This window comes from Armigeres subalbatus, chromosome 2 (genome assembly GCF_024139115.2).
Source record: "Armigeres subalbatus isolate Guangzhou_Male chromosome 2, GZ_Asu_2, whole genome shotgun sequence".
Taxonomy (NCBI): Eukaryota; Metazoa; Arthropoda; class Insecta; order Diptera; family Culicidae; genus Armigeres; species Armigeres subalbatus.
The window spans coordinates 98,411,709-98,434,381 of record NC_085140.1 but is presented as its reverse complement, the minus strand read 5'-3'; the positions used below and the strand labels follow the sequence as shown (position 1 = coordinate 98,434,381).

The window sequence follows — 22,673 nt, the reverse complement described above, 5'->3', positions numbered from 1 at the left end:
TTTTTGTAGACTTTTTCCGGTAGCAAATGCGATGTTTCATGATCGTCGATAAAAATAATACACTGTTTTGATTCAGTGTATGCAGCAAACGCTTGAATGTTTTCCTCGTGAAGTTTTTTTTTTGTTTGTGTGGACCAGTGTGCTGCCTGTGTTGGTTGCGTTGGTAATGGTTTTGTCTTCGTTTTTCAGTTCTCGGTCGTCGCGGGTCCGAAAATACGCATTTTTTTGTAGATTTTTTCTTTTGTTCAATTCAAAAAGCCATCGCGCGAGTGTTCGGACAATTACGGATGTGAAATTTCTGGAATAATTCTAGAAGTTTCTTCGGTGAGGAAGCCAAAAAATTAAAGCAAACCCTCTGGGTCGGAAGAAATTCAAGATAAACGCTTTGTGAGAACACGCATGAGAGTGTTCTTGAAGCAAGTGTAGAGAGTATTTTGGGGCTACAGAAATTTTGGTGTGTGGTGTCGAGTTCGCTGTCAAAAAAGGAAAAAAACATCGCATCGCACACTTTGTGGATTCTCTGCGAGCTCGCAGTTTTTGACAAGAGAAGGAAAATTCCGGACGATTTCTTCCTTTTTTCGAAGTAAAGTGGTACGTAAACCAATTTTTTCCGAAGAAAAGCGTGCGGAAAAGTCCGATTTTAGTGGTTTTTCTTTTAATTTGCTTTTTTAGTTTGGGTACGTTTGTTTTGGAGTGGCTGGAAGCAGATTGCATAAGCGATAACAACTTTGCAAAACGCTGAGGTGCCGAAGAGGAATTTGGCAAATTTTTCGGCGAGCAGCACGCGAAGTGTGAACTTCCTGTCGGAGGAAGAGTGACAATCGATAGCACCTTTGCTAAAGCAAAGGGAAAGGATCTGTGTGGTGGTTTTGCGGACAGAAGAAAGTAATTTGACGACGAAAGTGTGGAAGGCAAAAAATGAACACAAAATCTGACACCAATCGGCATGTACTAACGATTCAGGCGAAAAAGAAGCGTCATAAGGCAGCAAAGAAAAAGGCCAAACAACAGGCGGCCGCAGCGGCAGCAGCAGCACAAAATCAGCCGCAGCAGCAGCAAAGCCAGGTGTCTTCCGATAATGAGATGAATCCGGTTCCGGCGAATGACAATCAACAGCAGTATTCGAGCTTAACTAGCAGTAATAAGAAAAACAGCAGCTCGAACGAGAGTATCGACGATCCGGATGAGCGACTTTTGGACGACGCTGGTGGATATAGCAGTGATGAGAGGGAAGGCGAGCAAGAATGTCGGGAGGATTATTGCAGAGGTGGTTATCATCCGGTAAAACTTGGCGATTTGTTCCTGCAACGTTATCATGTCATCCGAAAACTTGGGTGGGGTCATTTTTCTACGGTGTGGCTCAGTTGGGATCTGGAGGAAAAGCGATACGTTGCTTTAAAGATTGTTAAATCTGCACAGCATTTCACCGATACGGCAAAGGATGAGATTCAAATTTTGAAATCGATACGAAATGCCGATCCAGCAGATCCGAAACGGAACAAGACGGTTCAACTGTTGAATGATTTTCGAATAACGGGTGTGAATGGCACCCACATCTGTATGGTGTTTGAAGTGCTTGGACACAACCTGTTGAAACTTATTTTGAAGAGCAACTACCGAGGAATTCCGCTGCCTAATGTGAAGTCCATCATCCGACAAGTGTTAGAAGGGTTGGATTATTTGCATTCAAAGTGCAAGGTAATTCACACAGATATAAAACCGGAAAATGTGTTGCTCTGTGTGGATGAAAGCTACATTCGAAAGCTGGCCTGCGAAGCCACAGAACTACATACGATGGGTTGTCGTTTGCCGTACTCTTTGATTTCAGCTGCTCCTCCACAATTCCAGGAGCAGCCTATAAGCCAAAACATGAGCAAAACCAAGAAGAAAAAGCTCAAAAAGAAGGCTAAGATGCAAACCGAACTTATTCGGCAGCAGATGGAACACATCCAGAAACTTGAGTTCGGCAGTTTGGAGAACGGAGACGTTGATGCCAGCTCGAAAAAAATGGACCAAGAAGATCAACTCGATTGTGAATCTCCAATTGCCTCACCAGAAAGTCCTCGACTCCTGAATGGGGATCGATCTGGATCCGCCTCATCTGGTGATGAAGATGAGCCTACTCCAAAGCCAAGCGGAATTCCCATCGCCACCAATACTTCCGCCACCTCCAGCCCAGACCAATCCACTTCCAACAACAACGACGACTCGTTAACCGAGAAAGCTTCCTCATCTCCCCTCGCAACCGCCTCATCCTCTGAACCCGCCACCTCTAGCAACAAGTTGGACATTAGCGCGTCTATGCGTAGGATCCTATCGCGAGTAAAGGAACGCAAGGATCCGGCTTTTGAAGTTTGCGACGTCGAGGTCAAAATAGCCGACTTGGGAAATGCCTGTTGGGTTGACAAACATTTTACTGAAGACATTCAAACCCGTCAATATCGTTCGCTGGAGGTAATTATCGGATCGGGTTACAATACTTCGGCCGACATCTGGAGTACGGCTTGCATGGCGTTCGAAATGGCTACCGGAGATTATCTGTTCGAACCGCATTCGGGCGACAACTATTGTCGGGATGACGATCACATTGCCCACATCATCGAACTGCTCGGACCCATCCCGAAGCGGATCGCCCTGTCCGGCCGGATGTCCAACCACGCGTTCAACTCCAAAGGCGAACTGCGGAATATCACCGGGTTGAAGCCGTGGGGACTCGTCGAAGTGCTGCGGGAAAAATACGAGTGGAGCCTGGAGGATGCGATCGAGTTTAGTGATTTCCTGACGCCGATGTTGGATTACGATCCGAAGAACCGAGCGACCGCCGCCGAGTGTCTGGCGCATTCGTGGCTGAAGCACTAAGAGCTAACGCAGTGGGGTTTGTGTGTTGAGGAAGAAGATAATTGTAGAAAGTGAGCGAAGTAAAATTGTGAATTGCAAGAAAAACCGGTGAAATGAGTGAAGATGAAGAGCGAAGAATGTGGGGGAGCCATAAATGATATTGCATAGTGCTGGTGGATGGGGGTGAAGAAAAGAAGTATGACAATAGGATATGAGACGGAGACGACAAGCATAGGAGAAATGAAAAACCGGGCTGCTGAGGATAATAAGATACAACTAGGAAAATTGTAAGTTTTCTCTTCAATCAACTTGTGTATGTATTATGTATGAAGGAAAACTCTTTTGTCTGCGCTTTGCCTGCTGTTCTGTTGCTGGGAAATGTGTGCTAGAACTCAGTTTGTAGCGTCGATGTGAAGGCATTGAAGGGAAGGGAATGTAGTTTACTGGCTGAGTGGTCTGACTGGCGTGTGCTAGTTTTCCTCGCGTTTTCTCTTTTGTTTAGCCTCCCTCTTGAAGGCAGTGTGGTTCTGGTTATATCTATAAAGAATAAACATCAAGCGTTTCACTAGCTACAGTGCAAGCCGAGAGCGATGTGAAGAACAGGTGTTTGATTGTTTACGACAGAACGAGATCTTTAGGCGAATCGTTCGCAATAACACTTTGGATTTTGTAATAATTTATTTTGCCAGCGAGTTTAAAAGGTGTTTTGGAAACATTGAATGCTGTCCCAGGAAACAATTGATGCCGTCCCAAGCATATCTGCCCCTTGTCGAAAAATACGCAACTGAGAAAAATGCGATTGAAGTTGAAAAAATATTTTTCAGTTTGCAGGAAAATTGTCCCATGAAGTTTTAATGTATAATTAATTTTTATTCAGCGGTTCTCAACCTTTTTCTTGAAACCTTTTCCCTTCAAACTTTTGCTTTCATTGAGGCACCCCCTATTTTATTTTCGCTGTAAATGAAAATAAGCGTATGTCATAAGATATATTGAAAACAAACCACAAAATTATCAGGATATATGACTTTCTAAAAAATTGTCTGAAGTTTTTGTTATTCCGTGAAACTTTCTGATTCAAATCGATTTTATACGTCAAGCTCTTGAAAGGAGGATTCCAAGCCTCTTGAAAGGAGGCTTCCTAGTCTCTTGAAAGAAGGCTTCCGAGTCTCTTGAAAGGAGGCTTCCGAGTCTCTTGAAAGGAGGCTTCCGAGTCTCTTGAAAGGAGGCTTCCGAGTCTCTTGAAAGGAGGATTGCGAGCCTCTTGAAAGGAGGCTTTCGAGGCTTTTGAAAGAAGGCATCCGAGCATCCTAAGAGGAGGCTTCTGAGCACCTTGAAGGGACACTTTGAAAAGAGGCTTCTGAACCTCATGAAAGGAGGCTTCAGAGCCTCTTGAAAAAAAGGCTTCCGAGTCTCTTAAAAAGAGGCTACCAAGCCCATTGAAAGATGTATTCCGAAGAATTCTTGAAACGAGGTATCCGAACATTTTGAAAGGAGGCTTTCGAGCCTCTAGAAACGAGGCTTTGGTGGTTTTTGAGCTTATTTTCGGAAAACCTTTTGCTTTTTGAGTTTAGTTCGGAAGCATATTATTCGATATTTTGTCTCGAACAGGTAGATTACATTGAAGATTTTTAAAATGTGTTCATTCCATGTTCTGTCCTAATGTAATGATCCTTTGTCCCTCAGCCCTTGACACTGCTCTGCTTGGGGTTGACAGGATTCAAAAGTCTTCGATCTACTGATCGCCATGCATATTATGTACACTACAAAGTTTTGGAATAAAAAATTTAAAACAAATCAATAGGTTTTATTGGAATTGTATTGCTGTTCCACAGAAATCTTTTCTTTTTCCGGTTCAGTTTATAAACTACCGCAGCTGTCTCTTCATAATTTTTCTCTGTTGTTTTGCATGGTTTACTATAATATCAACATTAGATAAATATAAAGTTTTTTTTTAAGAAAATTATTTTGAGCTTTTTAGTGGAATGTCTTCACTTGTCATAAGACGAGTTTGTTATTATTATTTATTCAGACTAAGGCAGAAGTGGCCTGTGCGGTATGTAAGAGTCTTCTCCATTCGGCTCGGTCCATGGCTACACTTCGCCAACCACGCAGTCTACGGAGGGTCCGCAAGTCATCTTCCACCTGATCGATCCACCTTGCCCGCTGCGCACCTCGCCTTTTTGTGCCCGTCGGATCGTTGTCGAGAACCATTTTCACCGGATTACTGTCCGACATTCTGGCTACGTGCTCGGCCCATCGCAGTCGTCCGATTTTCGCGGTGTGAACGATGGATGGTTCTCCCAACAGCTGATGCAACTCGTGGTTCATTCGCCTCCTCCACGTACCGTCCGCCATCTGCACCCCACCATAGATGGTACGCATCACTTTTCTTTCGAAAACTCCAAGTGCGCGTTGGTCCTCCACGAGCATCGTCCAGGTCTCGTGTCCGTAGAGGACTACCGGTCTAATGAGCGTTTTGTAGATTGTCAATTAGGTACACCGGCGAACTCTATTCGCTCGGAGCGTCTTGCGGAGTCCAAAGTACGTACGATTTCCAGCCACTATGCGTCTCCGAATTTCTCTGCTGGTATCGTTATCGGCGGTCATCAGTGGGCCCAAGTACACGAATTCTTCAACCACCTCGATTTCGTCACCACCGATAGAAACTCGTGGTTGGTGGCTTACATTGACCTCTCTTGAGCCTCTTCCTATCATGCACTTCGTCTTCGACGTGTTGATGACTAGTCCAATTCGTTTAGCTTCGCTTTTCAGTCTGATGTAGGCTTCCTCCATCCTCTCAAAGTTACGTGCCATGATATCAATGTCGTCGGCGAAACCAAATAAATGGACGGACTTCGTGAAAATCGTTCCACTCGTGTCAATCCCTGCCCTTTGTATTACTCCCTCCAAAGCGATGTTGAATAGCAGACACGAAAGACCATCACCTTACCGTAACTCTCTACGCGTTTCGAAGGGACTCGAGAATGCCCCAGAAACTTGAACTACGCACATCACCCGATCCATCGTCGCCTTGATCAACCGTATTAGATTATCCGGAAATCCGTTTTTGTGCATTAGCTGCCATAGCTGGTCCCGATCGATTGTATCATATGCGGCTTTGAAGTCGATAAATAGATGATGTGTGGGCACGTTGTATTCGCGGCATTTCTGCAATACCTGACGTATGGCGAACACCTGGTGTGTGGTAGAGCGTTCACCCATAAATCCCGCCTGGTATTGCCCCACGTACTATCTTGCAATCGGTGTTAGTCGGTGGCATAACATTTGGGAGAGTACCTTGTAGGCGGCGTTCAGCAATGTGATTGCGCGGTAGTTTCTACAATCTAGCTTATCGCCCTTTTTGTAGATGGGACACACGACACCATCCACTCCTGCGGCAAAACTTCCTCCTCCCAAATCTTGGTAATGACCCAGTGCAGCGCTCTAGCCAGTGCCTCACCACCGTGTTTAAATAGCTCTCCTGGTAGTCAACCCCAGGGGCTTTGTTGTTTTTAAGCCGGTCAATCTCCTCCTGGATTTCCTGGAGATCCGGAGCCGGTAGAATTATGTCCTGCGCGCGTTCTCCCAGGTCCATCACAATACCACCATCTTCGTCTGCCACATCGCCATTCAGGTGTTCTTCGTAGTGCTGCCGCCACCTTTGGATCACCTCACGCTCGTTCGTAAGAAGGTTCCCGTTTATGACCTTACACATATCAGGCTGTGGCACGTGGCCTTTACGTGAACGGTTCAACTTCTCATAGAACTTTTGTGTGTTATTAGTGCGGTACAGTTGCTCCTTCTCTTCACGGTCTCGATCTTCCTGCTGGCGCTTTTTCCTCCGGAAAATCGAGTTTTGTATGTTCCGCGCCCGTTTATATCGTGCCTCGTCCGCCCTCGTGCGGTGTTGCAGAAATCTCGCCCATGCTGCATTCTTCTCTTCTACTAACTGCTCACATTCGCCGTCATACCATTTGTTTCTCTGATCCGGGGGCACCGTGCCAAGTGCAGCGGTTGCGGTGCTACCAATGGCGGATAGAATATCTCTCCAGCCATCTTCAAGAGATGCTGCGCCTAGCTGCTCTTCCGTTGGGAGTGCCACTTCCAGCTGCTGCGCGTACGGCATACTGCAACGAGGTAGTGGTCGGATTCAATATTCGCACTGCGGTAAGTGCGGACGTTCGTGATGTCGGAGAAGATTTTACCGTCGATTAGAACGTGGTCGATTTGGTTTTCCGTTTCTTGGTTAGGTGATCTCCATGTGGCCTTGTGGATATTTTTGCGGGGAAAGAAGGTGCTTCGGACTACCATTCCGCGGGAGGCTGCGAAGTTTATACACCGTTGGCCGTTGTCATTCGATACGGTGTGCAGACTATTCGGTCCGATGACCGGTCTATACATTTCTTCCCTTCCTACCTGTGCGTTCATGTCACCGATGACGATTTTGACGTCCCGCAGTGGGCATCCATCGTATGTCTGCTCCAGCTGTGCGTAGAACGCTTCTTTCTCGCCGTCGGGTCTCCCTTCGTGTGGGCATTGCACGTTGATGATGCTATAGTTGAAGAAACGGCCTTTAATCCTCAGCTTGCACATCCTTGCGTTGATTGGCTGCCACCCAATCACACGATGGCGCATCTTACCCAGCACTATGAAGCCGGTTCCCAGCTCGTTGGTGGTGCCACAGCTTTGGTAGAAGGTAGCCGCTTGATGCCCGCTTTTCCACACATTCTGTCCTGTCCAGCTAATCTCCTGCAGCGCCACGACGTCGAAGTTGCGGGGATGTAATTCATCGTAGATCCTGTCGCAACCTGCGAAACCTAGCGACTTGCAGTTCCATGTTCCAAGCTTCCAATCGTGATCCTTTATTCGTCGCCTAGGTCTTTGTCGATTATATCGAGTAGCATGATCTCTTATATTGTCCGTAATGATTGGTTTTCCAGGCGGCTTTTGTTGGGCCTGCGCAAACCTCCTGTTTCGTCGGAGGGCTGTCGTGTCAGGGCTGTTTGGCGTCCCACCTAACACCAGGACTTGGGCTTGTGCGCTTTAAGCGGCGCACGGTCGCTTTGGTGGGGCCTACTTGCGGATACATGCAGCTTTTTATAGAGGTTTAACAGGGCCCACTGTCAAACCCCACCACATCCTAGGCAAGCCCCACAACTCGCAGACGGCCTGGGGAGAGATCGTCAAGCCCTTGGACATAGTCCCTGCTGCCCAGTGAAAGGAGGCTTACGATCCTCTTTAACCTTTTGTCTATGCTCTGGAGTCAATATGACCCCAGGCCACTTTGGGTGGCTGCCATCTTGGTAGTTTGGTAAAACTCGCCGAGATCTGTCTCCTAAGTCTCCTAAGTGCAAATTCTTGAAAAATCTTGAAAATATGCGCTACAGTGTACTTTTTTCAAAAAACTTACGTTGTCTGTGCTCTGGGGTCAAATTGACCCCAAATTGAAATTACTATAACTCTTTTATTGCTTGGCCAACTTTGAATTTTTGGGGCTGTTTTGAAAGAAAATTTAATCATTTTTCAGTTCGTTACCAAATATTGACTATAGGTGGGCGGGTACATCGCGGGGAGGTGTTTTAGTGAACAAGGGTACAAAAACAGTAGGGGTATTCATGTAGGGTGGTATTTTTTACAAGGCGTATTTGCTAAATGTTTACCTCTTTCATGTGAATGCTCCACGCAGTGTACTCTGTATATTCATGTGTAAATGGACAAAATTAACTGTTCTATATTATGTCAAAGTATAGCGAAAAGAGTAAATAATTGCATATTGTTTAAACGGTCTGAGACGATTTGTTGCAGCTTATTTGAGAATGAAAGATGGAAGTTTTTAAAATACTTCTAGTTCAGGCCTGCCCAACCTTTTCAAGCCATGGGCCAATTTTTAGAATTCACACTTGCTGGTGGGCCAGAAAATATTCGGTACATAACTTTTTGAATACTTTCAAAATTATGTTTTTTTTTATTCTCTTAAAAACGAAACACGATTTTAATGCTTTCAAACAACCGTTCTTGTTTATTTTTTTTTCGTCGTTGCATTAGGGATCCATTTGAAACATTTCAGGTAAATTATTCACATCGGTAAACGGTGTTGAAAAATGGGAATTTCGTTACTTTACCAGCCAGCCTTTACCTTTGCCAGTTAGTTGCTCCCTGTATACTACCGTCCCAAGCATAGTTGTCCCATGTCGTTTTTAGTTGATGGCCTTCTTGCTCCCTGGTGGCCAACAAAAGAAGGCTTGCTCCCTGGTGGCAAGCCTAGCCATGAAGTCTGATAGAGAAATAACTTATCTGAGAAAATGCGACACCGCCAGCATAGAGGGAATGGCATCGTAAAAAAAACGACATGGGACAACTATGCTTGGCTCGGCAGTATAGGGATCAAAGCTGCCAATTTCTCTGTCATTCGAAGATGGCCATCAATTCCTCTTATGAAGACAGCCACCTTTGCCACGTTTTTCACTTCAGTATTTTCATCGTTTGTGAGAACTTGTACTCTTCAACGTGTACCGCGCAAACTAGTGCTACTGAAGGAGGCTATTTCCTTACGACACTCGATGTACCTAAACAACAACCGAAATGCTTTACTTAACAAGTTCTTCGTCCTGGAAAGGTTTCACCCATTCTGCCAAAATATTACCAACAGCCAAATTGGCCCGTACTGCATTTTCTGACTTCGTATTCACTGTATCATTTTTGGAATCAATTAATGGAGATTTAAATTGATTGAGCAACTTTTGTTCTCTACCTGAGCCAAATATCATAGAATGCTTGGATTCAGATTTTATTCTTTGAATAAAGCAAAACTTTTTGAGCAAGTTAGGCAAACCGGCCTTCCTTTTTTCAACGTAAATGTAAACTACTCGTGCAAATCTTTAGGGAGCGTCCACAAATTACGTAACGCTTAGATGGGGGAGGCCTAAATGTGACGATCCATTCAAAAATTTCAGATGTTTCATAATTAATGGATCTTCCTTTATTCAAAAAGCGATGTTCTACATCAATCTTTTGTGTCTTGAGATCGCTCTATGCAATCATTTCAAAATATATATAATATAATTTTTCGTTTCGAGATTTGATTTAAAACTTACTAAATACGTAATGTATAATGAATAATAAAAAATAGTTTCCCGAGCTAGCTAGAAAAGCTGACGGGCTGAATCTGAGTTAATTTTTCTTACACGCCGCGGGCCACAAAAAATGGAGCCGAGGGCCGCATCCGGCCCGCAGGCCGTACGTTGGGCAGCCCTGTTCTAGATGCAAGGGCGCACTGATGAATTTGTGCACGCGACATAGACGCACAGCTGAAAGTATGCTCTTTTCGGCAGAAATACACTCTTTTGCGGGAGAATGGGACTACCCACAAAAGGAGTAAAATTTGATGCATAAAAATGATAAGTTTTACACACTTTTCCTGTTTTCATAGCATAGCATAGCATAGCATAGCATATGTGATTGTACAAATCGTGGGTGGCTATACAATGCTCAATTGAGCAATCTACTGTATATTGTCGCAAATTGGTACTTGGGATTAGTACCTTTTCCTATACAGTAACAGTTGTATACCTGGCCACGTCCTTACAATCACGGGAGGAAGGGAAGGAATGTTAGTTCAACATCTACTAGTGAAGATGCAGGGAACCCATAATACCTTCATAGATGTCTCGGGAAGGAAAATTTGTGTTAGTGGGTAAGGTGAATAATATGGAGCTCTATTCGACAATATAGAGCGTTTGTCAATAACAGTATATGCTGAAAAAAAAAATTAAAATATATTCATCATTTTACTTACGAACCGTCCAAAGGAGGACAAAGTAACCTGAAATTTACAAATGTTTCGCATTATATACAAAACTCGGCCGCGCAATGCAGAACAAAATATTTCGGCAAATCGCGCGATCAGTTGGCATACAGACACCATTCTAGTCGGACGCGTTTTTCACTTCTTTCGTCACATTTGCAGTCCGTTAAAAATGAGCGGTGTACGTAAAAATACGCTTGTTATAGATTTTAGTGTTCTTCCAATTCGTCCAGATGCTAGCAAAGTGAAGTTGTTTCTGGACAACGAGATAAAACTTCAATATAGTGATGTTAAAAGCATACAGTTGCATAATGCGCGCAACTGTGTGCTGATCGAAATGATTTCTAAAGAAATTGTGTCGCGCTACCAAGCGGATCACAATTGGAAGCGAACAATGCTTTGTGATAATTGTGAGTTTCGTATACCCGTATATGTTGATTGCCATGCGGTGACCGTTCGGGTGCATGATCTACCTTCGTCGGTAAATCACTCCACCATTGCCGACTTCATGTTGAAGTTCGGAGAGGTTATTTCGATAAGAGACGAAATGTGGAAACACTACTTTCCTGGAATACCAAACGGCGTACGAGTGTTACGGATGAATCTACTACAGCATATTCCGTCGTTCATCACTATCGAAAATGAAACTACAATGGTGACATACTTGAATCAGCCCAAATCCTGTCGGCAATGTGGCCATCCGGTCCATCGGGGAAAGAAATGTCATGAGTCATTCGCCGCAACCGAGAATAAAACACCTTCCATACCATCAACATCGAAACCAAGCGACGAATTGTTCACTCAGGCTGATTTCCCTCCGATCACCAACGAACTGCAAACACCATCAACAATCGAAACGAACGAATCTACTGTTGAAGAACGGAGGCAAGAGAAGGAAGACGAATGGACCGACGTAGACGACAATATATCGAGCTCATCTGCCGACTACAATGAGGTGACGCACAAGCGGCGACGGGCAAAGCGAAAGGATGAAAGTGAAACCAAAAAAGTTTGTAGTAGCCAGTGTTCCTCAAACACGGTTCAGAATGATAGAATTTCAAATGTGCGAAAAGAAAAAATTACGTTCATGAAAAATAAAAGCGGGACGGGATATACCAGAAAATGGTAAATTTCTCAAGGATTTTGGCTCTGTAAAGCTGGTAACGGCGAGTGAGCCTTTAAATAAACGAACTGAGTAAAAAAAAATAAATCGCGCGATCATTCTACCGTCCGAAACAAGAGCCAACACGCACTGAACTGATTAACTTTATTACCAGCCGCGCAATGCAAAACACAAAATTTCGGCGAATCGCGCGATCGTTCTACCGTCCGAAACAGGAGCCAACTCGAACTGAACTAATTAACTTTATTACCGGCCGCGCAATGCAAAACACAAAATTTCGGCGAATCGCGCGATCGTTCTACCGTCCGAAACAGGAGCCAACTCGCACTGAACTAATTAACTTTATTACCGGCCGCGCAATGAAAAACACAAAATTTCGGCAAATCGCGCGATCGTTCTACCGTCCGAAACAAGAGCCAACACGCACTGAACTGATTAACTTTATTACCGGCCCCGCAATGAAAAACACAAAATTTCGCGAATCGCGCGATCGTTCTACCGTCCGAAACAGGAGCCAACTCGAACTCTAGACCAACATTTGAAAAGGGCGTAACAGCCAAAATTTATTCCTTCTGATTCCTCTTCTACATATATAGTTATATACGTAGACGACGAATCAGAAGGAATAAATTTTGGCTGTTACGCCCTTTTCAAATGTTGGTCTAGAACTGAACTAATTAACTTTATTACCGGCCGCGCAATGCAAAACACAAAATTTCGGCGAATCGCGCGATCGTTCTACCGTCCGAAACAGGAGCCAACTCGAACTGAACTAATTAACTTTATTACCGGCCGCGCAATGAAGAACACAAAATTTCGGCGAATCGCGCGATCGTTCTGCCGTCCGAAACAGGAGCCAACTCGCACTGAACTAATTAACTTTATTACCGGCCGCGCAATGAAAAACACAAATTTCGGCGAATCGCACGATTGTTCTACCGTCCGAAACAGGAGCCAACTCGCACTGAACTAATTAACTTTATTATTATGCATCTCGAGATAAAATCTTTTACACACTTTTCCTGTTTTCATGCATAAATGTTAATCATTTGTGAATAAAAGATAGTCATAATTGTGCATAATATTTATTCCTTTTTGTGTGTAGTCCCATTCTCCCACGAGAGAGCGTACTGTGAAGTCATAATTGAATACTTTATACCGTCGTGCGGGGCTTCTTTTGACAAATCGGGGGCTACTTTGGACATTTTGAAACCAGAATTATAACGTGAATTGCTATCAATTTGCCATTATCACAATTTGGGTGTCTCGTTGATACTTGGATGGCAACTTTCTGTTTCAAATTTGATATTTTTTTCGTTTAACTTTTTCGGAAAATCGAAAATCCAAAGTAGCCCCCCGCATCAAAAGAAGCCCCGCACGACGGTAGTCAAAAGAGCATACTTCAAAGTCTTTTGTGTGTAAACTTTTTTAGCAGTGTATATTTAGATTATTATTTAGCGCTATCCGTAATTCTAAGTGTAGACAAGACACGTGTATTAAGCAAGTCGCTTGAATTAAACGCGAATTGAACGTGTAAACACTTTCATTCAATTCACTTGAACGAAGAGAAAGTTGAATATGTTAAACTTTTGGCAAGTCAATTGAATTCAACTGAGTTGTTTAATTCACGTGCCCTGTTAAAACGCAGCATATAAGAATGAGAAAAGCAGTCTCGCTCAAATGTCATGTACAACCGGTACGCACATAAAGGAACTTGTCGAACCTCGATTATTTAGAGCAAGGGGCCGTACACTTATTACTTAAGCAATTTGGCGGGGGGTTTGAAAAACCCAGAATTCCCCCCTGTACGATTTTTCCCATACAAATTATTTTTTATTTATATGGAACGTAAGGAAATGTCAAACCCCCCCTCTCTCCATATTTGTTTACGTAATTAGTGTACGACCCCCAAGCTTCCACGTTTGTTATTTATTTTCTGAAAAATATCATATCAATCCCCTTGAACATGATATTCTAAATCGGTGTAAACGAATACACATCAAAATCGAAGTGTATCGGGATACAGTCACGTAAGTCTGATTTCCTTTGAAAGAAATACCAGCTGGTAAATATTTGGCTAAATATACCACGTATACAAGAAATACACTGAATACCAAGCGCTACGTGAATACCCCTAGTGATTTTTCATGATTATTTCACTTATATCTGAAAGTCCTACCCATTTTGAGAACTGCACCTTTTCAAAAAGATTATGCAGAAAGACGTGTGCTTTGGCATGAGACATTGATTAGTTTAGAACTTGGCCGCTAGGTGGTGGCATATTTTAGATTATTTTAGACTACTCAAGTAATTCCGATATATGGAATTTTCCTCATTGTAGATATTCTTATCGCACAAATTTGAAATTTGTAAAGATGACGTCCTTAACAAAATTCGTCTAGTGGGAATAGACTGTCATGTGACGGTAAAACTAATTAGGAAATTTACAAATAGGCAGCGCTAGTGTACTTGCATTATTCTTGCATGTTTGAAATATTGCTTTAGCTTGAGATCCCTCATACCTACACCCAAGTTGTATTCGGCAACATTGTTCAGGATGTCCAGAATACTTTGTAATATAATGATATAATGAGCACTTCTTCCAAGATGCGGCGCTAGTGAGCTGTTATATTTGAGTATATTGCTCCATGTGAGATCTGATGTGTTTTGGTTTGTAGCATTTTTGGCAAACATGTATGTTGAGGTAGAGTTCAACAAAAGTTTTCTTTGAATTAGACCTGCTCCAGCGATGCTGCAAATAATAGAATGCGTTCACAGAATATGTTTTAGGTCATCCAAGAAAACCTTGGAATTAAAGCCTTTGGGTCTACATGCGTAACCAAAGATCAGCCAATTTGCCGCCTATTTGTAAATTCCCAATTATTATTTCCGTCACAAGACAGCCCATTCCCACTAGACGACCTTTGCTCAAGACGCCATTTTAACAAATTTTAAATTAGTGCGATAAAAATATTTACAACTGGGAGAATTCCATGCATCGGAATATCTTGAGTAGTCTAAAATAATGAATTCGAATATACCACCACCTAGCGGCCAAGTTCTAAACTAATCAATGACTCATGCCAAAGCACACGCCTTCCTGCATAACCTTTTTGAAAAAATGCAGTTCAAAATGTTTTCCAGATATAAGTGAAATAATCATAAAAAATCACTGTTTTTGTACCCTTGTTCACTAAAACCCCTCCCCGCGATGTACCCGCGCACCAATAGTCTAATCTTTGTTGACGACCTGAAAGATGATTAAATTATCTTTAAAATATCCCCAAAAGTCCAAAATCGGCCAAACAATAGAAAAGTTATAGCAATTTCAATTTGGGGTCAATTTGGCTCCAGAGCAGACAACCCCTCCCCTCGGATATGTGATCTTGATGCGATGGGTGGGCTTACGCCATTAGCACTGAGATGGCAACCAAAGACATATCCTGTTGTGGTGGTATCACATGTTGACTATTTTTGTTTGGTGCCGCGTCAAATATCTGGCATTGGCGCACTGATTTAACGCATGTGCATGTGTTCCAACGGACATCGTGTCTTGGAGTCTTGAATGGTAGTGCAGTCAGGAAGAGGCCTTTTTCATCAGTGATAATGATGTGAGTTCTCTTCTTTTCGGCATTACTTTTCTGATGCGTTCCCTGTGACGCTGAGTCGTAGCCACGCTTACGTTTAGCTAGATAGGCATTTATTAAAAACAAAGTATTCAAGACATTCGCAGGGAATCGACTGCTGGATTCACTGAGTAGAAGTTTTTTCGAAACTAGGAACGTGGTGCCAGTTTTATTTTGTTATGCTTCACTTCGAATAGCAATAAAATACCACACATTATAATGATGGTATATGAACAATCTTATAACGGCTTCATTCTCGATAATTTTTACAAATAGATAGGCAATAGGCGTGATGTAGCTTTAGTTTGCCACCGAAAAGTGAATCCTATAGCTGACCTTGATTAGAACTTAATAGATAATTACCGTAATAAATTAACGATAAAGCTACTTGTTAGAACAGTTTAAAGTTGTAGGCAACCTTGACAAAAAAAATATAATAGAACAAACTAAAATCTTTAACAGTTTCCACTTTTACATGATATACTTACATTGAGTTTGTAGTGTCGACACAGCTTAAGAACATTGACGAAACAATGACTTAGGTAAACAAAGTGATTTGACGAACGCATACCCTACACACAGAACAAACAAAGTTAATTAATTTTCTTTCTGCATAAATAAAAGTTATAAAATAGAACTCTAATACGCAATATTTTTTAATATTTTCAATGTGCTCACATAAAGCTAACAAATTAAATAACTTATAATTGGACTATAGAACTAAATGACCTTTCAAACCACATCAGCTGCTTCGAAGTCAAAAAAAGAAGATATTGCATTTTGGACATTGCTTTTAAAAACTAGAAAAACGTTTTACTAGAATTTTTGAAATTATCATTTTAGCCTTTGATTATTGACTAGTTTGCATTCAACTACATTTTGCATTAATGTCGAATCGATTCCAAATCCGAACCTCACTTCACCCCATCCTTATCATACTTCATGGCGTTCAAGTGGTCTGCAAGGACTCTTCTGCCATTACCCTCTCTAAGGAACCTTCCAAGCCTTTTGGATGGAACCTCTTGAACTTTTTGAAAGGAGCGTCTCGAGCCCCTTGGAAGAGCCTTCCGAACCTCTTCAAAGGAGCCTCCCGAGGATCTTGAAAGGAGGCTTTTGAACCTCTTGAAAGGAGGCTTCCGAACCTCTTGAAAGGAGGATTCCGAACCTCTTGAAAGGAGGATTCCGAATCTCTTTAAAAGAGGCCTCTGAGCCTCTTGAAAGAGGCTTCTGATCCTTTTGAAAAAAGGCTTTGTAGAAGGATGCTTCCGATTCTCTTGCAACTAAGCAACTGAGCTTTTCGGAAAAAAAATCCTTCATGGTTCTCAAATGGAAGCTTTCGTACCTTCAAACTCAAGATTTTAGTTACAAAGCATATTCTCAAGGTCACTCCTGACAGAATCCAAGTTTCAAAGTGCTCGCGTTTTAGAGGGCACACCACTCGATACGGAAGCAACGCACAACTGTCATTTTTATTTTTTATCAACAAAAATGACAGTTGTCCGCCGCCTCCGTATCGAGTGGTGTGCCCCCGAAAATGCGAGCACTTTGAAACTTGGATTCTGTCAGGAGTGACCTTAACATATTATCCAACATTTTGTTTCCATTCAACACTAGCAGACCCGACGAACTCCGTATCGCCCAAAATTGATTTATTCGCTTTATTCTCGAGTTATGAAGAAATTGGTATTTCATTTGTGTGGGCCCCCCTTTCCAAAGCGTGGAGGGGTCTCGAACCATCTTAAGAACTTTCCTCGGCCCTGAAAACCTCTGCATACAAATTTTCACTCCGATCGGTTTAGTAGTTTCCGAGTCTATAAGGTTCAGACAGACAGAAATTCATTTTTATGCATATAGATTTCAACATTTTAAAAATTTGTTAAGTAGACGTTTTGTCCTTTTGATTTTTTGTCGCACTGCCCTTCATACACTGTGCTGATTGTGGAGGGCAGGATTCAATAAGTTTTGATTTACTGATACCCATGCATATTGTGTACAAGACAAAGTTTAAAAATAAAAATAAATTACATTTCTATTGTCGAGTTATGTACAATTTCATTGCTCACGAATCACGAGCTCAACACTTGCGCGTTTATTCAAAGTTCTCATGTTCCATCTTTCGGCTTTCCAATCTTTATTTTCTACTCGTTGTCGGGTCGGTTGCTGTTGAATCCATCCCTTTTACTCTGTTTTTGGCTTTTAGAAGTAACTTTAAAAACTCCTACCCGTAACGCTGGGTAGACATAGATACCTTTTCGTGGTGTGTTATGTGGTAAGATCTACCACGATTACATTGTCAGCTACAGGCAAATCCTGACCCAACGAATACCTTCTTCATTATCCAACTCCGTGGTACTTACGAGGGTGTCGGTCGCCTCTCGTCAACACTTCCTTTCTCTCCCTAGTTACGGTGAAGATGGGCGTGGCCAGGAGTAGTAATTATCATGCTTTTGCTATTTTTGTCTAAGACTGGAATCAAGGACCACTCCTATTCTTGATTTCTGATAGCATTCTAGATAAGGATCTCAAAAGTAAAACATGAGTATCACTAGTGTCCAATCTACGAATTACACCGCAACAATGCTAATGCCTTTGAGTAACTTTAAAAACTCCCCGGGTCGTGCTACATCATGTTGAAGGATTGCCTTTTCGATGCTATCAGACAGTGTGAACAGTTTTGACGATGATCAGCATCCGTTTAAAATAGACGTTTTATCAGGAAGTACCCACCTTCCCTGCCAGCATACGACCGTATAGTTCCCAACGGGGTTGGTTACCCGATTGTCCCTAAGGTTGCTCAAAATAGCTAAGGTCCGCAAAATGAGGCCTACTTTATTTAACTAGGTACGCATCACCCATTCGTCGACACTCGCACTAAGTGACTAGCTCACTGAAATTTGTCACATGTTACACGTTTCACAATACAGTCCCATCCCGATTTTGGCAACACCCGTTTTTGTCTACCCCCGATTTTGGCAACACCCGTTTTTGGCAACATTTTCTTCCCGATTTTGGCAACAATCTCGAAAATATTTTTTATTACTTTTTAGAGCTAAACCCTTTTAATAGATATGTAGTAGGATAAACAAAACCAAAAGTGAATATCATTAATATCACCGTAGAATGTCGTATTTCTTGCATTCTCACAGATTTTGTCGTAAACAAGCTGACTCATATCGTTGTACATAGTACAACATCTATTAGGCCAAGCCCGCTGTTTATATCCCAATGCAACCGATACTGCAAGAGTGATCCAGGAGCAAGCAAACCTCAATAGGATTAATTGCTAGTGATTAGCACATTCGATTTTCTAAATGCGCTATATAGCCATCAAGCCGTTTTGCTCATTATGCGCCTCTTTTCTGATATCAGCCGAGAAACTGTCATTTTATCATTTTATCCGTCTTTCTGCTGCATTCCCGTACAGATTATAAGCAACAATTTATTTTAAAGAGTCTTATTGTTTAAAATTCACGCAAATTTGTCTAGCGATTTATATTAGAAAATAGTTAGCTTTTCCAGTTTCCTGATGTTTCAATTGAATAACGAGCCTTTTGATTCCAGCATGTTTGCCAACAGTTCAACAGTAATGGTAAGAGTTTGGTAACATGTAACCGTAAGGCTCTCGAGCAGGCATTGGAAAAAAAATCAGATCAAGAGAAAAAATCAGCGTCGTTACGGTGCGATATTAGAAAAGCCATTCAAGAAAGCGCGGTACTAATGCAAAAATCGTTGCTGACATGGATACCTCACCATGGCTTGGCTTGTTAGACGGTGTTGTTCATTGTTTATCACAGCAACAATTGCTCCTACTCGTTGTTTGGCATCCATTTGAGCGAGACAGTTCACTCATTGGCTATAGATGCTACGATTGCAATAGATCAATGCTCACTCACACTTCCAATGCCTGCTTTCGAGTGTTCTGTTTGTGATGGCGAAGTATCAGAACTGGAGTACCTCCTGTGAAGTTTCCATGAGATCGCTGGTGTAATTCTAGCTGCTTCGATAGGCGAGTGATGCGTCACATGTGGTTTTATTATTATTTATTCAGCCTAAGGCCGGAGTGGCCTCTGCGGTACATAACAGTCATCTCCGTCCACTGCTGTACGTTACCAGTCACGCAGTCTACGGAGGGTCCGTAAATCGTCTTCCACCTGATCGATCCACCTTGATCGCTGTACACCTCGCCTTCTTGTGCCTGTCGGATCGTTGTAGAGAACCATTTTTACTCCAAGTGCGCGTTGGTCCTCCAACTAACTACCGTCACCGGTTCAATAGGGAGTCTGGATGGTACGGCGGCGAACTCTATTCGTTCGGATTGTTTTTAGGAGTCCAAAGTACGTACGCTTTCCTGCCACGTTGCGTCTCCGAATTTGTCTGCTGTTATCGTTATCGTTATCGGAGGTCAAATGAGCCCAAGTACACGAATTCTTCAACAACCTTGATTTTGTCGCCATTGATACAAGCTCGTGGTGAATAGCCGTTGTCTTCTCTTGAGCCTACTTCGTCTTCGACGTGTTTATGACTAGTCCGTTCTGCTTTGCTTCCCTCTTCAGTCTGATGTAGGATTCTTCCATATTTTCAAAGTTATAATAATGAAAGTAGTGCATGGCGAACTGTAGTCCAGTGTAGTTAATCCATACTAACACTACATTGGATTCGCCGACCAATGTGCAGAATACAGATTTCCGTTAGGGGTCGTAAACATATTACGTAAGCACTTATGGGGAGGGGGAGTCTGTCGTTTTCTTACGTACTATATAAATAAAAATCATTTGTATGAAAAAAAATCTTACATGGGGGGAGGGGGGTCGAAAATCCATAAAAATTGCTTATGAACGATCCCTTACCATTTTTTTAAAACAATGGCATGTCTTATGCCTTGCATTCATTTTTTCCATAATGTCATAGAAAATTGTGCACAGAACTTTACTCATGATCACACCGACCACAAGAAAATTTGCATAAAATAGAAACATTTTTTTATCACCCCAATTTTTTGTAAGGACGTGGCCGACGCTATTGTTAATTTCAAATATTATTTATTATTCAATTTGTATTATGACATTGGCTAATTAGTTACATTATCGTTTGATTACCATTCTTGAGTTTGTTTCAATTGTGTTTGAACTACAATCTCCGAGTTGTGAATAATATCGCAAAAATGTCAATTATGATGCACCTGCATCACATAAACACACTCCACATACTTTGTTCTACATTTCCTAAGTATTTAGCTTCAATCAAGCAAACAAAAAAAATTGAAATTTTGTATGAATTTTTTTTCCCGTTTTTGGCAACATCCCCATTTTGGCAACATTAAAATCCGGTCGTGTTGCCAAAATCGGGAAGGGACTGTATTATACTCTTTTACAATAGTTCAAGTGTAACTCGTTTCTTTTGATGGGAAATCTTAAGTATCTTGCAGCATTTATAATTATTTCAAAAACTTCGCGTGTAATGGTTTGTTTTTAATCTTTTTTAAAGAATTATCACAGAAGAAAGCTTATCTAATTATCTGTTGCAGATTGTTTCCTTGCACACATTGTATTAATATTTTTTTCATTCTCCATTCTCTTTTTCATACAGCACAATACAGCATCTGTGGAAGATCTGCCACGACGCAACCGCCGCTATGTTACTGCAACTTTTGTCGGCGACAAGCCAAGGCACTCGCAGAATGGAATCAAGCCGCAGAAAATCCAGTTCACTGCTGGATACAAAACAGCTAAAAGGAGGAATTAAACAAATGTCGAGTGACAAAATTGTGTAAATCTTAGACCCAGGATAAACAAATTTAAATGGAAGCATATGAAGGAACACATACACAAACAGACATTATGAGATGAGATAATAAAATCAAGTAAATAATCACCAAACCGAAAAAATCGTGGATATTTTGTATCGCCTAGTATATTGAAAAGAATAAAAGAAAGGAAACACAGCATACAAAAGTCGCTGCAGAGTCTGAGCAATCGTTGTTACTACTTTGACCGTCGTCACACATCAGGAAACTGGCTTACGAAAAAAAAAGTCGATTACTTTTCCACTATGGTTTAGTACCGTTATACGCTTGCTACCTTGCGTTGAGGTTGAGGTGTACCTACATTTAGTTGCCACCGGCGCGAATGACACCAAGAACAGCAAACGACGACGGCGATATGATATGGAACGCCGAACGAAGATGGCAAATGAGTTCGCGGTGGCGGGAGACAGGTTGACATTCATTGTCTCCAGGTCGGTAGACAGGTATGCAATTGCTGTTGGGTAGTTTCATGCGTTTTACTTGAGGGAGCGGTGTGAGAGAGCCTGGAGATTGTGGAACCAAGGAAAACAGGAAGGAATCGCTCCTGCGGTTACGCAGTATTGGGCTGGTTTGGGGTGGTTCGAATGGAAAAAGCTTAATGTTGGAAAAGTTGTGCTGATCAAAGGTTTTGTTTGTTTTAGTATTGAAGAAATAGAACACGGAAAAATCAAACAGGAATAGCATTGGTATGACACCTTTCGGATAAAGTATATCATTCCACATACTTGTTTTCGGATTGACTAGCATTTTTCGGAATTTGTTGAAATTGCTTTCAAAATTTGAGGTGTATTGTGACTTGATCCTGCGTAGAGTGTCTTGAAAACTATAGCTGTTTGAAAGGACCGTCGCAGTTACCCAGAATGCATATTTATTGTTTGGCTTCCATGCATATAGGTCTGAATGTTCTGGTTACAATCAGGCCAATTTTAAGCCGATATGACTTGCAAATTGCAAATTAAATTATTACAGGAGTGTAACTTAAGTTACTTGAAATTACTTAACCTCTTTTCCCATGGTATCTGAAGCGCCTTTAAATTTTAATTTTCAACTTTTATCGAATTGCTTCAATGGGAAAGGCAATATTTGCCATATGGTTTCATTAGATTGCTTCTGTAAACCATGTTGTGTTAAAAGAGTAAAGCTAGTGAAAACAATCAAGTAACTATTGGTAACTATTCACCAAAAATTAAAAAGGTTTTTTTTTCGATTTACACTAGTTTTAGCTATGCTAAATAACTTGTTTTATTTATTTTTTCCCAAAAGCGATTCCTTCCTAAATCTTTGAATCAAATCGTGGAAAGAAAAAGGTTAAAATGCATTATATTATAAAAAAAAAATGATGTACAAAATCAATATCATCCTTCAAAAATGAGTTTCCATTCACTATTTTCACGTTCTGTTCTAGTTTTTAGTAACACAATTTTCCAACATTGAGCTTTTAGAAACACCCTAGTTTTGGGCAGTATGGAAAGGGAAAAG

General features: G+C 41.8%; 1 protein-coding gene across 1 annotated transcript; it reads left to right on the top strand.

Moving 5' to 3' along the window:
• The first annotated feature begins 143 nt into the window (after positions 1-143).
• On the top strand, positions 144-21,276 carry LOC134210287 (SRSF protein kinase 3). The gene is made up of 3 exons (XM_062686334.1): positions 144-591; positions 673-3,125; positions 20,978-21,276. The coding sequence occupies exon 2, from the start codon at positions 919-921 to the stop codon at positions 2,857-2,859; it is 1,941 nt and encodes a 646-aa protein (XP_062542318.1). The 5' UTR covers positions 144-591; positions 673-918; the 3' UTR covers positions 2,860-3,125; positions 20,978-21,276.
• The last annotated feature ends 1,397 nt before the right edge of the window (positions 21,277-22,673 follow it).